The 13251-nt window shown below is 44.1% G+C and overlaps 1 protein-coding gene across 6 annotated transcripts in view; it reads left to right on the top strand.

Annotated features, from left to right (window-relative positions):
- The window catches only part of SASH1 (SAM and SH3 domain containing 1), a 266274-nt gene that overhangs the window by 228995 nt on the left and 24028 nt on the right, over nt 1–13251 (top strand). For 4 of the 6 annotated variants that reach the window (XM_060114659.1, XM_060114657.1, XM_060114656.1 and 1 more), the window contains 2 exons: nt 5293–6125; nt 11377–11451. In XM_060114659.1, the coding sequence (XP_059970642.1) occupies nt 5293–6125; nt 11377–11451 (908 nt within the window). The remainder of the gene's footprint in view (nt 1–5292; nt 6126–11376; nt 11452–13251) is intronic. The other 2 variants (XM_060114660.1, XM_060114662.1) reach the window with 1 other exon arrangement.

The raw sequence follows: 13251 nt of genomic DNA, 5'->3' as shown, positions 1-13251 counted from the left end.
GGGGCTTAGTTATTTAAACATTACAAAGATGGGAAATGGCTGGTGTATGACAATGAAATCTTCTCAAGATGTGGTACGGCTTTCATTTTGACCATATACCATCTTATATAAACTTTATTTTATATCACCTTCTGAGCATAAGCCTCTGTTCCCAAAAGGATGGTGGTTCTAACCCTGTGAATTTAGTCCAAATTTAATATACCTCCATCTCAAACATCTAACAAACGAGGCACTTAATGTCCTTTCAGATCTCTGAGGGATGATTTGTTCTTCCTGTAAACAGTCTCAAGTCTCAGTTCCAATGAGGCTTTAAGGACCTCGCATTCTACGTGGATCCTTAAGAGCTGGATCCCTGGCTAAGCCACTTGTCAGAGGAAGCAATAATGTCGAAAGGGGCATGAGCTTGGATTTATTGCAATGAATAGTTAACCTTTGAAGTGCAATTATGACAGTTTGAATCTCAACCGTGTTCATCTTTCTTATTGTTAGTAAAGTGCGTTTGCAGCATCTTGTAAAATTCTTCCAAAAAGTTACAATAAAAGAGTAAGATTTCCTGTTTGGAAAACAATTAGTGAATTGAAGGAAATACTGGAAAGAAAAAAAAATTTTTTTAAGCACATTACTTGTTAAAATGTCACATCTACATTGCGAGGAAGTTCAAAATTTTAACATGTAGGTTTAAAATATATCATTATAGAGGCTTTTTTTGTTGTACATAAATCAAACCTTGGAGGGAACTGAATTCCCCTTTATTTAAATAGATGAGAGTTTCTTGTTGTTACTACTGCTGTTCTTAAAATTTTTGTTTGATGTAATTATCCGTTTAAATCCCCTGGAGGAATACTGAAGGTGAGGGGGTAACTGTGGGAAAGTGGAGATAAAAAGGGAAAAGAAAAGAGGAGAGAGACAGAGACACAGAGGGAGAGACAGAGGGAGAGAGACTCTATCTGCTTCATGGCCAGTTTCGTAAACTTAGAGTTGTGTTTAGTTCCAGGGTTTCATCTGGGTGTCTTTTGTGTGGTAATTCCGGGTGCAATGCTGATTTACATTTGGCTGTTTTAATACCTGCCTGTCTGTCATGATTTCACAGGACAGAATATAGCCTGACTGCCTCTCCCCGTGGCAGCTCTTACTGAAATCACACACAGTGTCGCTTGGTAATATTAAGCAGAACCATATGGAGGAGCCATCCTTCAACCTTGGGAGCGTTGCATTTTTAAAACAAACCTCATGCATGCTTGCCAACATTGAATCTCATATATCATGCATACATTGGTGGGTCTTGTCCATAAGTGAGATAAATGGGAGAAGTACCTGGTCCTGGGCCTACCACCCAGGAGCCCCTTCCTATGTGAGAGTGATATGTGTTGGGGCAGCCTTTCCACTAGAATAACACTCATAAAAATGCAGAAATATTCTCATTTGTATATTTATGTCAGAATAAATCAATTCAACTGTCTCTGAGAGACACAGTTGAAAAAAGGGGGAAATACACCAAAAGAGGTAGCTGTAGGGTAAAAAGTAATAGCTATACGGACTTCTAGCTCTGAACTTTTGATTCATCTTGTTATGAATTAGGTGTCATAGACGGAAGATGGATTTAGTGAGTTTGAATCCCCAGTGACACGTCTGGTGTCTGGGGAGCTGGGGTGCTATTGACCAGGCTTGCTGTTGTCACCAGGAGAGGCCCCAGGTGTGTGTGCAGCTGAGGTCATCCACTGCAGGCCACACCCAACACCGTGCTAGATGAGAACGCCTCCATCCCTTGCATGGTAGAACGTTCTGCGGTTCCTCAGTAGCAACAGAACTGATGCTGGTACAGAGAGGCCACCTTGGCACCTGCTTTGCAAAGCTGGAGAGATTCGTACTCCCAATAACCCCTCCTCCTGCCCCTGAGCCTTCAAAGAGTTGATCCTTTTGACTTCCCTCATGCCTGTGCCAATACTAAGTTGTCTGAATAATAATGAGCATTTATGGAGAGGCTTCTGTGTGCCAGCCACTTTCCTAAACACTTTAGGTTTTATGTTCCTGTTAGTATGTCATCTTCAGAATAGCCACCAGAGGCAGGCACTAATACTACCCTCATTTCACAAATAAGGAAAACTCCGACAGACACAAAGAGGGGAAGTAATTTACTCATGGTCACCGAGCCAGCTGGCCGGAGACCCGGAGTTAACATCTGAGCAGCCTGACTCCTCTACGTCCTGGGTCTGTACTCTGTTCCCACCCAATCTCTCACCCCCCAGCTCTGGAGTCTTGGAAAAGCCAGGAGAGTTACAATCCATCACCCAGTCTTACCCTTGTAACTTGAGTTGCGAGTCCTTGTCTGGGGCATGCATGACCTTAGACAATATGAACTTGTAGGCCAGGGCAGCACCCTTCATCCAGCCATTTCTGTGTCTTCTACCTAAAGCTGATACCCACCCACTCTCTCCCCTCATTTCTCCAGTTCATCTGTAACCTGCTAATGAATCATTAGCGTTTGTACAGTGCTTTTCAGCTTATGAAGTACCTTCACATATCTCTTGTCATTTAATTTTATCCTCTCAATAACCTTATAATAGATACTAATAAAATAGGTAAGCAGTGGGAATTCCCTGACTGTCCAGTGATGAGGACTTGGTGCTTTCACTGCTGTGGCTTGAGTTCAATACCCGGTCGGGGAACTAAGATCCCACAAGCCTCATGGCACGGCCAAAAAAATAAATAAAATAAAATAAAATAAAATAGGTAGGCATTATTACAGGTGAGGAAACAGACTCAGAGAGATGAAATAATTGCCCACAGTCATGGAGATGGTGAGTAGCAGAGCCAGGGCTGGAATCTAGGGCATAAATCTGTGTCCTTGGCATTAAGCCATCCTGTCTCCTGACTCCTTCCTCTTGTCAGAATCACCTTTCCTTCCGTATTCTGATCTCAGCTGAGCAAGAAGCCAATCACACGCCAAATGACGATGGAATGAGCACATCTTGATTGTCGTACTTTTGACTTGATACTTGTACTTTCAAGTCAGAGGTGAATGGGAGAAGTAATGCTCTAAACCCAAGGAATCCAGTCCGGGCTGGGATTTCAGGCCTTGGGTCAGGCACAGGCAGAAGAACCTGTACCACATGAGGACTGCCCCTCAGCACAGGCTAAGGTGGCCTCTTTGGAAGCATTTGCCATGTTGCCCTCCAAACTCCTTACCAGATGCCGACGTGCCAGAACCAGGAAGTAGAGCTACATACATCACGGGCATGTGTGAACCAGCTGGTCCCAAACTCAAATGTGACACGGAAGTATTGGAATCTCTGATGACAACGCCAAATATAGAATCCAGAAAATTTCCAGACCACTGCTGAGTGACAGGTCCTTAACTTCCCCAAGGCCCCTTAAGACTCTGCATAAATAAGGGCCTTTGCACACCTCTGTGGACACCTGGGCTAAATATGAAGTCATGATCTGTGACTGGACTACTTTTAGAGAAAAGTCCTCTGTTGGGCTGCTCCTGCCACCAGGCTATGCCTCTCAGCCCCATCACTTCATCCCTGGAAGTGGAGGGTGGACTGTATCTGGAAGAGGTTGCCATTTTTACCTCCAGTAACGTAAGGACCCTTGGTCTCCAGTCCATATTAGGTGTCCTGAGAAGGAGCAGGAGACATTCACGATGTGTGCACACTGCTTCTGGTCTGGCCAGTATTCATCAGAACCACAGACCCTGCTTTTAAACTCCCTTGAAAGATCCGTGAATAATTCTTGAGTGAATATATCTGTGCTGCAGATGATGGAGAACTTTGGACCAGGTATAATTTTGAATCTCCCTCCCCACCACCATCTCCTTGATATCAAAGTCAACCTTGGGTTGTATTTAATAGCAGCAGTCCTTTTTATATTTGTAACTGTAATTCCCATCAGTTGGAAAACTAAGAAACTTCTGGAATTTTAAAGGCCTGCTACCAGTCGCTCGTCTTTTCCCCCTCTGGAGCGAGCCATCCTCTCCCTTTATCTTTGACATTTAACCACACACTGAGACCCTCATCCCAGGTAGGGTATTTAGTGCCATCCCTCTGTTCCAAGGAACTTGGTGCTTTTTCCTCTTCACAATTCAGCTGGCAGAAAGCTGCAGTGCTCAAAAGTTTCCTTATAATTAAAGGGACACAGCCAGTTAGGATCACTACACCCAGAGTTTGACCTACTTCTTTTCTCACAGATGTTCACATAACACATGCAGAAAAGAACTCAGTTTTCCTGCCAGCAAGTCCAAACCTTTCCACTGGGCTCTGGAAGTTTTGGCTGGATACCTGGCTCCAGTGATGGCTTGAAGAGCTGGAATCCTTGAGAAGAAATGGAACACTCCATGGGGCTGCTTGCGTGTCCAGGCCCTTAAATGCCCTTGCTGCTTTGTAGCAGGGCCTGCGTGGATGGGAATGTCTGTCTTGGATCACCCAGTTCCGCAACTTTTTGTGTTTGGCTTATCAAGTAGGGACCATTTGTCAGTTGCATTTGCAATCTACGACCCTTTATGGCGTTTCCTCACCCAAACTTCTCCCTTGGTGACTTAATTACTTAAATGGCATATGTATCAATAAAAAAGTCACTGTCAGCCACATGGCATCCATCACACCCTGACTATAAAAAGCCAACCAGACTCAACAGGAGAGCCTTTCAGGAGGGAGAACAATTCTGATTCCTAGCGTCTGAGGATGGCACTTGCAAACTGGGAAGGATAATTATCGTTAAATGCTAAGGAATATTGTGTTATGGATGGGCTTAGAGTGTCCAAATGCCTTTTTTTTTTTTTTGCAGTACGCGGGCCTCTCACTGTTGTGGCCTTTCCCATTGTGGAGCATAGGCTCTGGACATGTAGGCTCAGCAGCCATGGCTCACGGGCCCAGCCGCCCCACGGCATGTGGGATCTTCCCGGACCGGGGCACAAACCCGTGTCCCCTGCATCGGCAGGCGGACTCTCAACCACTGCGCCACCAGGGAAGCCCCAAATGCCATTTTTAATAGGTCTGTTAAGGTGTTTGGTCTACAAAGATATTGAGAGGAGGAGGAGAAATCGCATCTGAAACCGTTAACATTAAGCCTGTGAAACCATTATTTGCTCAGTTTATTTTCTTTTATATGCATTTATTTAAGCAGGAGCTGGGTTTATGGAGGGTAAGTGATTGTGGGGAGGGGCATCACTGTGGTCGCTGCATGGTTTAGCTTATTTTTTTACAGGGTTGGGGGTCTAAAGACAAATCTGTGCGAGAACGCAAAGGTTTGTTGACAGGAGCCCGTGACTGTGTCTGTGTTGATTCCCTCCAGGCGGGGAGGAACAGGTGTTTGAGAATTCCCCGGTCCCGGATGAGAGGTCTGCCCTGTACTCTGGAGTGCACAAGAAGCCATTTTTCTTTGATGCCTCTCCTGAGAAACCTCCAGAAGATGATTCAGACTCTCTCACCACTTCTCCATCATCCAGCAGCCTGGACACCTGGGGTGCCGGCCGGAAGTTGGTCAAAACCTTCAGCAAAGGAGAGAGCCGGGGCCTGATCAAGCCCCCCAAGAAGATGGGGACGTTCTTCTCCTACCCAGAAGACGACAAGGCCCAGAAGGTGTCCCGCTCCCTCACCGAGGGGGAGATGAAGAAGGCTCTCGGGTCCCTGAGCCACGGGGTAAGTACCGATGGTGTTTGCTTCTATGACAGCCACCGCCGCCGGCACCACCTCCTAGTGTCCCTGGAGGAGGTTCAGAGCGTCCGGAAGCAGATCCGCTTGAAGAAAACGGATACTAATTATTCATGTTCTAGAGCTTTCCTCTGCCAGCGTCCCTCTAGAAAAGGCATCAACAGCACCACCTGCGACCTGCAGCTGCTCCGGCAGAAGCCCAAAGGGGGCGGGGTCTGTGGCGGCCCCGGCAGGAGGGTGCGCGGGCACCCCTCCGTCAGCGAGTTCAATGTCACGTACGTGGTGGAGCGCAGCCTGTACAGCCACCTGAACCTGACCCAGCTAGTGCGTCCTGCCTCAGACAGGACCCTGAGCAAGGCCGAGAAGCAGGACCTGAGGCGGTGCTTGCTGGAGGAGGAGGAGGCCAGGAGGAAGTGGGCCGCCACGGTGGACCGCTGTACCAAAAGGGTTCTCTTGAGAATCCACCAGAAGTCCGTGAGTCACAAAGACGGTCATGGGGACGGCCTTGTCATTTCTGTGACGTGCAGTCAAGCATTATGGCCTTTCTTGCGTGCGGCCTGGCGTCCTCCCCGCTCTTCTCATGGTCTGTCCCTCCATCACCTCCATTCCTACCCCCGCGTTCCTTGAGGAAGGGCTTCTCCCTCTTTCCCATTTGTCCTCTTGCCAGTTGAAGCTGTTTGAGTTTTAATTTAAAACTAAACATTGAAGCTGATCCAGAGAAGGACTCTCAGAGTACAGGGGTGGGGTCTGGCCTCCTTCTAGAAGTGGCTGTCTTGAGTCGCAGCCATCATGTCCCTTGGCCTCAAGGAAGCTGATTCAAAACAGAAGGAGGTTTTGCCCTTAAAAGAGACGTTTCTTCTCTCAGTGAGTTAAAACAGTAGGAACTAGCTCACGGTAGATTGCCACCATCATCGTCGCCAATTTGGTGATTTGAAAAACACTGTAAGATACTTTCTTTTATTACTAGGGGCAGATGGAAAGTTCTCAAATCTAAAAGGAAAGAAAAATTACAGCTCTTTTGTTTTACTTAAGTATATTTGATGTGCTTATCTTTTTAAACAAAAGGATCAACATTTGGAAATGTCCTCCACTGCCCCATAGATTATTCTGTACATAGCAAGGAATAAAGTACTTACTTTCACATAATGAAATGGTCTTCAATTTTATTACTGAATTATTAGAGACCTAGTAATATTTATTTTCAGGGCAAGACTTATATTGAACTGGAGAACATAGGGATTCTCCCCCTGAAATTCCCACCCAACTTTTAGTTTGCACAAGAGCCCATATAAAATGGCACGGGGTGCGGAGGAACTGTGTGCTTCCTGGACCCTGGCGCCCTGCTTAATCCACTTGGGTCTGCTGGCCTGTCCCCTTTTCTAGGTCTGAAGGAGTAGACTGTATTGCCAACTCCCATGATGGCTTCTCCCAGAGTTCCTTCACATTTGTAACATGTTCTTCCCCAGACGGTTGCTGTAATTTAAATTCATTCAATCAAGTTCTGCTTTTGGGGTCAATGCCATCCTTAAAGGATGCTTAGGTCCGTACCAGCCCTTAGGTTTTCCAGATATTCCCATGTGTTGACTTCCTTGCTCGATCTCCACTTTTTTCACATTCTTATAAATCTTGCAACACTTTTAGTGTTATCAGTTAACAGCTTTTCCTCTGGCTCTTTGTCGTGGCAACAGTCTCGGTTGGTTTTGTTTTTGTTGTAAAATAACAGTTCTTTGTTATTATTTCTGGTTGTCACTCCTTCAGTTTTGACCCACAGATCTTTGGGGAAATACTTGTGGCTACTTAGTCTTGGTATGATTTGTTTTTTACCTTCAGAGGTGTTCTGCCTAGTTCATCTGCCTCTGAACCTTTGGACGTGACCTTGATAGAACAGATCCACCTCTTCTCTGTGAATTGATGACTCAGCCCCATGGGTTTAAATCATGCAATACTGAGAATTTTTCCGATTGAGTGCCTTGAGTTGCTCATGTATCCCTTATATTATTTATTGCCAGGTTAATGATATAACTTCACCAGGACCTTCTCTCTAGAAGTTATATTTCTAAGATTTGTGCCATTGTGGGCCCTTGTGTGCACATTGTGAGCCAGTGATTAATTCTTCATTGACGTCTGAGTATGGACATTTGGACAAGCTTGTTTTCACGTACCAATTCCACCCCCTGTAAAAGTGGCACTCTGTAACCTCTATCCCCAGTACCAGCCTGAGGCTGGGTATTTTTTTTTTTTTTTTTTGCGGTATGCGGGCCTCTCACTGTTGTGGCCTCCCCCGTTGCGGAGCACAGGCTCCGGACGCGCAGGCTCCGGACGCGCAGGCTCAGCGGCCATGGCTCACGGGCCCAGCCGCTCCGCGGCATATGGGATCCTCCCAGACCGGGGCACGAACCCGTATCCCCTGCATCGACAGGCGGACTCTCAACCACTTGCGCCACCAGGGAGGCCCGAGGCTGGGTATTTTTAAAGTACTATGAACTTGAGGCAGTACTGGACAGTTTGAATACTTGCTGAAATACGTGTTCAGTGCTAAATCAGAAATATGTACATACTGTTTCTTGTAAGTAGAATTGTACAATCAAGAAAACAAATTTTAATTTTCTCATTATTCAGAGAACATAGGGGAATGTAAGTTCTTTTTCTTTTGGCCGCACTGTGCAGCCTGTGGGATCTTAGTTCCCCGAAGAGGGATCGAACCTGTACCCCCTGCAGTGGAAGCTCGGTGTGTTAACCACTGGACCACCAGGGAGGTCCCAGAATATAAGTGTTTTAACAACAGTTAAACAACAGGGTTTTTTTGTTGTTTTGGTTTTTTTTAAGGGATTAAAATAATGACTTGGTTTACTTAAAAATTGTTTTCCTTTCTTCTTGTCATATATCTCTTTCATTTTATTCGAAAGTATAGTTTCCTTTACTCTTCAACCTTGATCTTTTTGTCTTTCAGAAAATGCCATATTTGCTTGATGAAACCTCAGGGAAATGACAATGCTTTGTACTCACTGGAAACGGTCACTTGTCTTGCTTTTTATTTGGTCATTCAATTTTTGTTTGGGGGAACAGACATGCATGACATTTTGGAATTTTGTCCATTAAAAAAAAAAAATCCAAACCCCCCCAAAACGTGTTTTCAGCTGCATGACCATTCCATTGACTGGCTCTTCTCATCCACAAGCATCTATCTAAAATGTTCTTGTAATTATCTGTACAGGAGATGTTTGAACTTGAAAAACCTCATTTAAGCTTTATTCACGTAGACCACCAAAGATTGGTTTACATTCTTTTACTATTCTCTCTTGTTTTCTCTGTTGAAAGAGTGCTGCTTCAAGAACTACCTGATATTACAGAAAAGGTTGGAGATTAGTTCAAGTGGTGCTGACGGTTATACTTTGTTCATCTTCCATTGATAAAGAAGAATCAGTTCCAACTATCTTAGCATGTCACTGGGAGAGGTTTTAGTTGGTAGTTAAGAAAACCAGTCCTCTCTTTCCTCTAAACTTATTTTAGGAGACAATGCATGCAGCAGTCATATGAAGACATAAATGAGCTTCTAATTTATTGCAGTTGTAGTTTCCACATAAATTCTTTGTCAGTTATTTCATATGCATCAGAAATAACATGCTGGGCTCCAGTGCTGCAGTCGGTGTTGGAATTCAAAGCAGGGAAGTACAAAAGCCGTAAAATGATGAGGCATCTGGACGCCATACTGTGTCTGTGGAGCCCTGAGTCACAGGAGAGGAACTAGAATAAAATGACTGCCTTTGCAAAAATGAGAAAACTTATTTTGCACCATAAGCTGGAAAGGGAAAGTTAAAGTTAAAAGTTAGCCTTGAGAGATGGTCATACCATTGCTTGCAGATTAGGGGATTTGGTGAGTGTTTTTGTTTACAGAGGTCTTTCTCTTTTTATAGAGTAGATATAGGCCCAGTTAAGTTGGCTGTAAGGGAAATCAGATTGTCCATTGATATTTTTATATAAAATGAGAATAATGTCCATTGAAAGTTATGTCTGTGGTTGATTATTTAAAACAGCAACAGCTTTGCTGAAGGAGAAAAACAGCTGTGTGATATCCTGAATGTTGGTTATCCTGAAATATAACACTTCTGTATCTCCTGGCCTTTCCTTCTGCTACACCTGCCATCTTTCACTTTTTGGCCCATTCCTGAGATTGCTCTGGTTTTACATTTGAAGCTCCCAGAATTATAAGGCCCAGAACTAAGCTTCAGTTCTTCATTTGCATATTTAGAATGTTGACTAAGCCTAAACTTCAGTATAACAATTGTCAGGACAAGATACCAAATTCTCATTGTGGCCCTAATGAAACGTAATGGAAGAAACCAACATTCCTAGAGTGTCTGCTTTGTGCCAGGCAGTGTGCTAGAAGTCTAAAATATAGGCTATAGATAGTATTTTACTAATGAAGAAACCAAAGCTCAGAGAGTTCAGTACTCTACCTGTGGTCACACAGCAAGTTAAGTGGTAGAATCAGGATTTGGGTCCCTATCTGTGTGATTCCAAAAACCTAGGCACTTTTCTTCCTGGATGTTTCTACTTTCTCAGTTCAGTTAATATGTATCTAAGGTGTATTTATTTTTAAAAAGCAATGTTTATAGTATATGTTGTGCTTTTCTGTTCATTTCTTCCTTTTAATAGCTGTTAACTAGAGTTCTCTGAGAAACAGGTAACACAAACTATTGGCACCCAAATCTGTGATTCACATTTTATTACCAATTGCTTAAGAAGATAATCTGTGATAACAAAAATTAATGTGCTTTGAATTTCTCCTTTTTCTTAAAGATTTGGGGGTTGGCGGGGGGAGGTGGTGCTTGAGTAGCTTTTGCTAGAAAAACAACAGAGAATTCAAACCAAGTTCTGGAAATGTAAAAGCGCTGAAACATAAGCAGTTCCATAAAGTTTGAAACCAACCGAAAGGACAGTGAAGTTTTCATTCTATTAGTGTTTTTCCTCTTGAAATTAAAGTAGTGTGGTCAGAGACAGTCACGGAATCCATCTTTTTCTTTCTGGGCAAATGTGGTGTCTTTATTTCATACACTCTGAGGAAAGGGTCATAAGTAATTAAGTTGGGCAGTTAGATGGGAGAGTTATCAGCATTTTTGGCTAGGTCAGGGAAGCAGTGAGTGACTAATCCTCTTGGCCTGATTGGACTCTACTATAAACATAACCTTTTTCCCTCCATCTCAGCGATTTAAAACTAAACAAAACAAGAGTCCCTCAGAAAAGCCTGCTGTCAGTGGCAGGGCTATAGGACTTCACATCTGGGTTTCCAAGACCACTCTGAGCACATGGGTTCCCTAATACATGTTCCCTCATTATCACTACTGTATGCGTCCGATATTAAGGGGTCTGGAAGGGAAATTTTGTTGCTAAGAGACAGGGAATCTTAGAGCACTTAGCACATGTATGGTTTTTTGGTTGGTGTATCTTTTTTTTTTTAACCAGTTGGTTTTTGCCTGTGAGGGGGATTCTGAACCTCTGGTGTAGGCACAGTTCCAGTGGCCTGTGGAAGGGCAAAATGAGTGGCGTCTCCTTATAACATGAGTCATGTATTGTTTTCTTCATCATTTCTCGTCTCTTACTCTCATCCTGTAACACGTTTGTGGTTCAGTGACATCCTACAAAGGGGACGTGTGTTGGGTTGGCGCACTGCTGGGCGATCTTAGCATAACTGGATTGTTGCTGCTCTGCCCTCTCCTTTCCACAGAGAACCTGCAGTTTTGGAGGATTTGACTTGACAAATCGTTCTCTGCACATTGGCAGTAATAATTCTGACCCATTGGTGAGTATACATCAGAGGGGAAGCAAACGATTTGGATTCAAGTGATGTGGTTGACATAGTTTCACATTTCGTATCTTTGAGAATCGGTACTGGGTGACCTTTTCCTCGGGATCCTAAATCGCATTTGGAGAGAAGTTCTATTTCCCCATCTTAAAGACTGTTCACAGTCCCACATGGACTGAATGATGACCACCTGTGGCCTCCATCTCTCTCTTTGCAGTAGCATCATTTCTTTAATGCCCTGGTTTCCAGGTTTCTTCAAGTCACACGTCCAGATGAGTTTAGATGGTCTTAGTCATTGGTGCACATGTGCTTTTTGCTCATACTAGTTGCAAGTGCACGTGACTGTTACACATAGGTAGTGCCACAGCATGGAGCCCTGTGATTTGGGTTCCAAGAGTATGTGACAGCATTTCTGAAAACCAGGCTTATCATGGGCCAAGTGCATAGCCCTACACCAAGTGTAGGTCTTTCTGATCTGGGGTATCCTGAAATGAACCCAGTCCCCTTGGGGCCAAAGCAAGCCAGACTCCTCAGGGCCAAGGTGACCGCCTCCTCAGACCTGCCACTGGATCACAGTCCGGGGACAGGCCACCTTTACAGTGTACAGGTTCTCCCTAATGTTTACTTTCTGAGGTCCCAGAGACGTAGGTGAGTTTTCCATACAGTTTTATTTTCCCCTTGTGCCTTTGGTCATGCAACTGTGAAATTAGGATTCTGTGCTTTATAGTTGTTATGGTCATGTGTTAGCAAAAGCACCCATCTATGATTTTTTGAAGTGTTTGAGAATTTCCTGGAAGAATAAAACTATTTTATTTGGATATCAAATGTTATTGATTTATAAACCAATAATTTTATGTAGTCAATCTTTTAAAAAATAAAAAGTATGATTTTTCCCCCCTCAGGGGAATTTTTTTTAAATGCAAAATAGAATGAAAGGAGACCACAATCTAACTTGTTCAGAAAAGAAAATTTACACAGTCTTAGGTGTTGGCCACACGAAGTGCTACAATGATATAAATCTGATTGGATGCTGGACTTTTTTTTTTTTTTTGGCTGCACTGGGTCTTCATTGCTGCACGTGGGCTTTCTCTAGTTGCGGCGAGCGGGGCTACTCTTCATTGCAGTGGGTGGGCTTCTCATTGTGGTGCCTTCTCTTGTTGCGGAGCATGGACTCTAGGCACACGGGCTTCAGTAGCTGCAGCACACGGGCTCCATAGTTGAGGCATGCAGGCCCTAGAGTGCATGCAGGCTTCAGTAGTTGTGGTGCATGGACTCAGTAGTTATGGCTTGCAGGCTCTAGGGTGCATGGGCTTCAGTAGTTGTGGCACGCGGGCTTAGTAGTTGTGGCTCATGGGCTCTAGAGCGCAGGCTCAGTAGTTATGGCTCATGGGTTTAGTTGCTCCCCAGCATGTGAGATCTTCCCAGACCAGGGATCGAACCTGTGTCCCCTGCGTTGGCAGGTGGATTCTTAACCACTGCACCACCAGGGAAGTCCCCAGATGCTGGACTTCTAATGATTGAGATTTGCCATTTTGTTCTTACCACTTTCTTGGGTGATTCAATAGTATTATCCTTTTCTTCTTCCCCGCTGCTGGGATTAAGTGAACGTTGGTTCATCTAAATCATTCTTTACAGTCTCCTTGGGTATTTAAAATGGTGGGGAAACATGTACCAGGAGAAGAATATACTAAGTTTAAATAAAACAAAGTGACTCACATCCCACTTTAAACAAACAAATAAGCAAAAACCATTTAGTCAATAGCTTTTAATTTTTAATCGAAAAGATAAATAACATAG

This window comes from Mesoplodon densirostris, chromosome 12 (assembly GCF_025265405.1).
Source record: "Mesoplodon densirostris isolate mMesDen1 chromosome 12, mMesDen1 primary haplotype, whole genome shotgun sequence".
In the NCBI taxonomy this organism is placed as follows: domain Eukaryota; kingdom Metazoa; phylum Chordata; class Mammalia; order Artiodactyla; family Ziphiidae; genus Mesoplodon; species Mesoplodon densirostris.
This window is presented reverse-complemented; position numbering and strand designations above follow the sequence as displayed.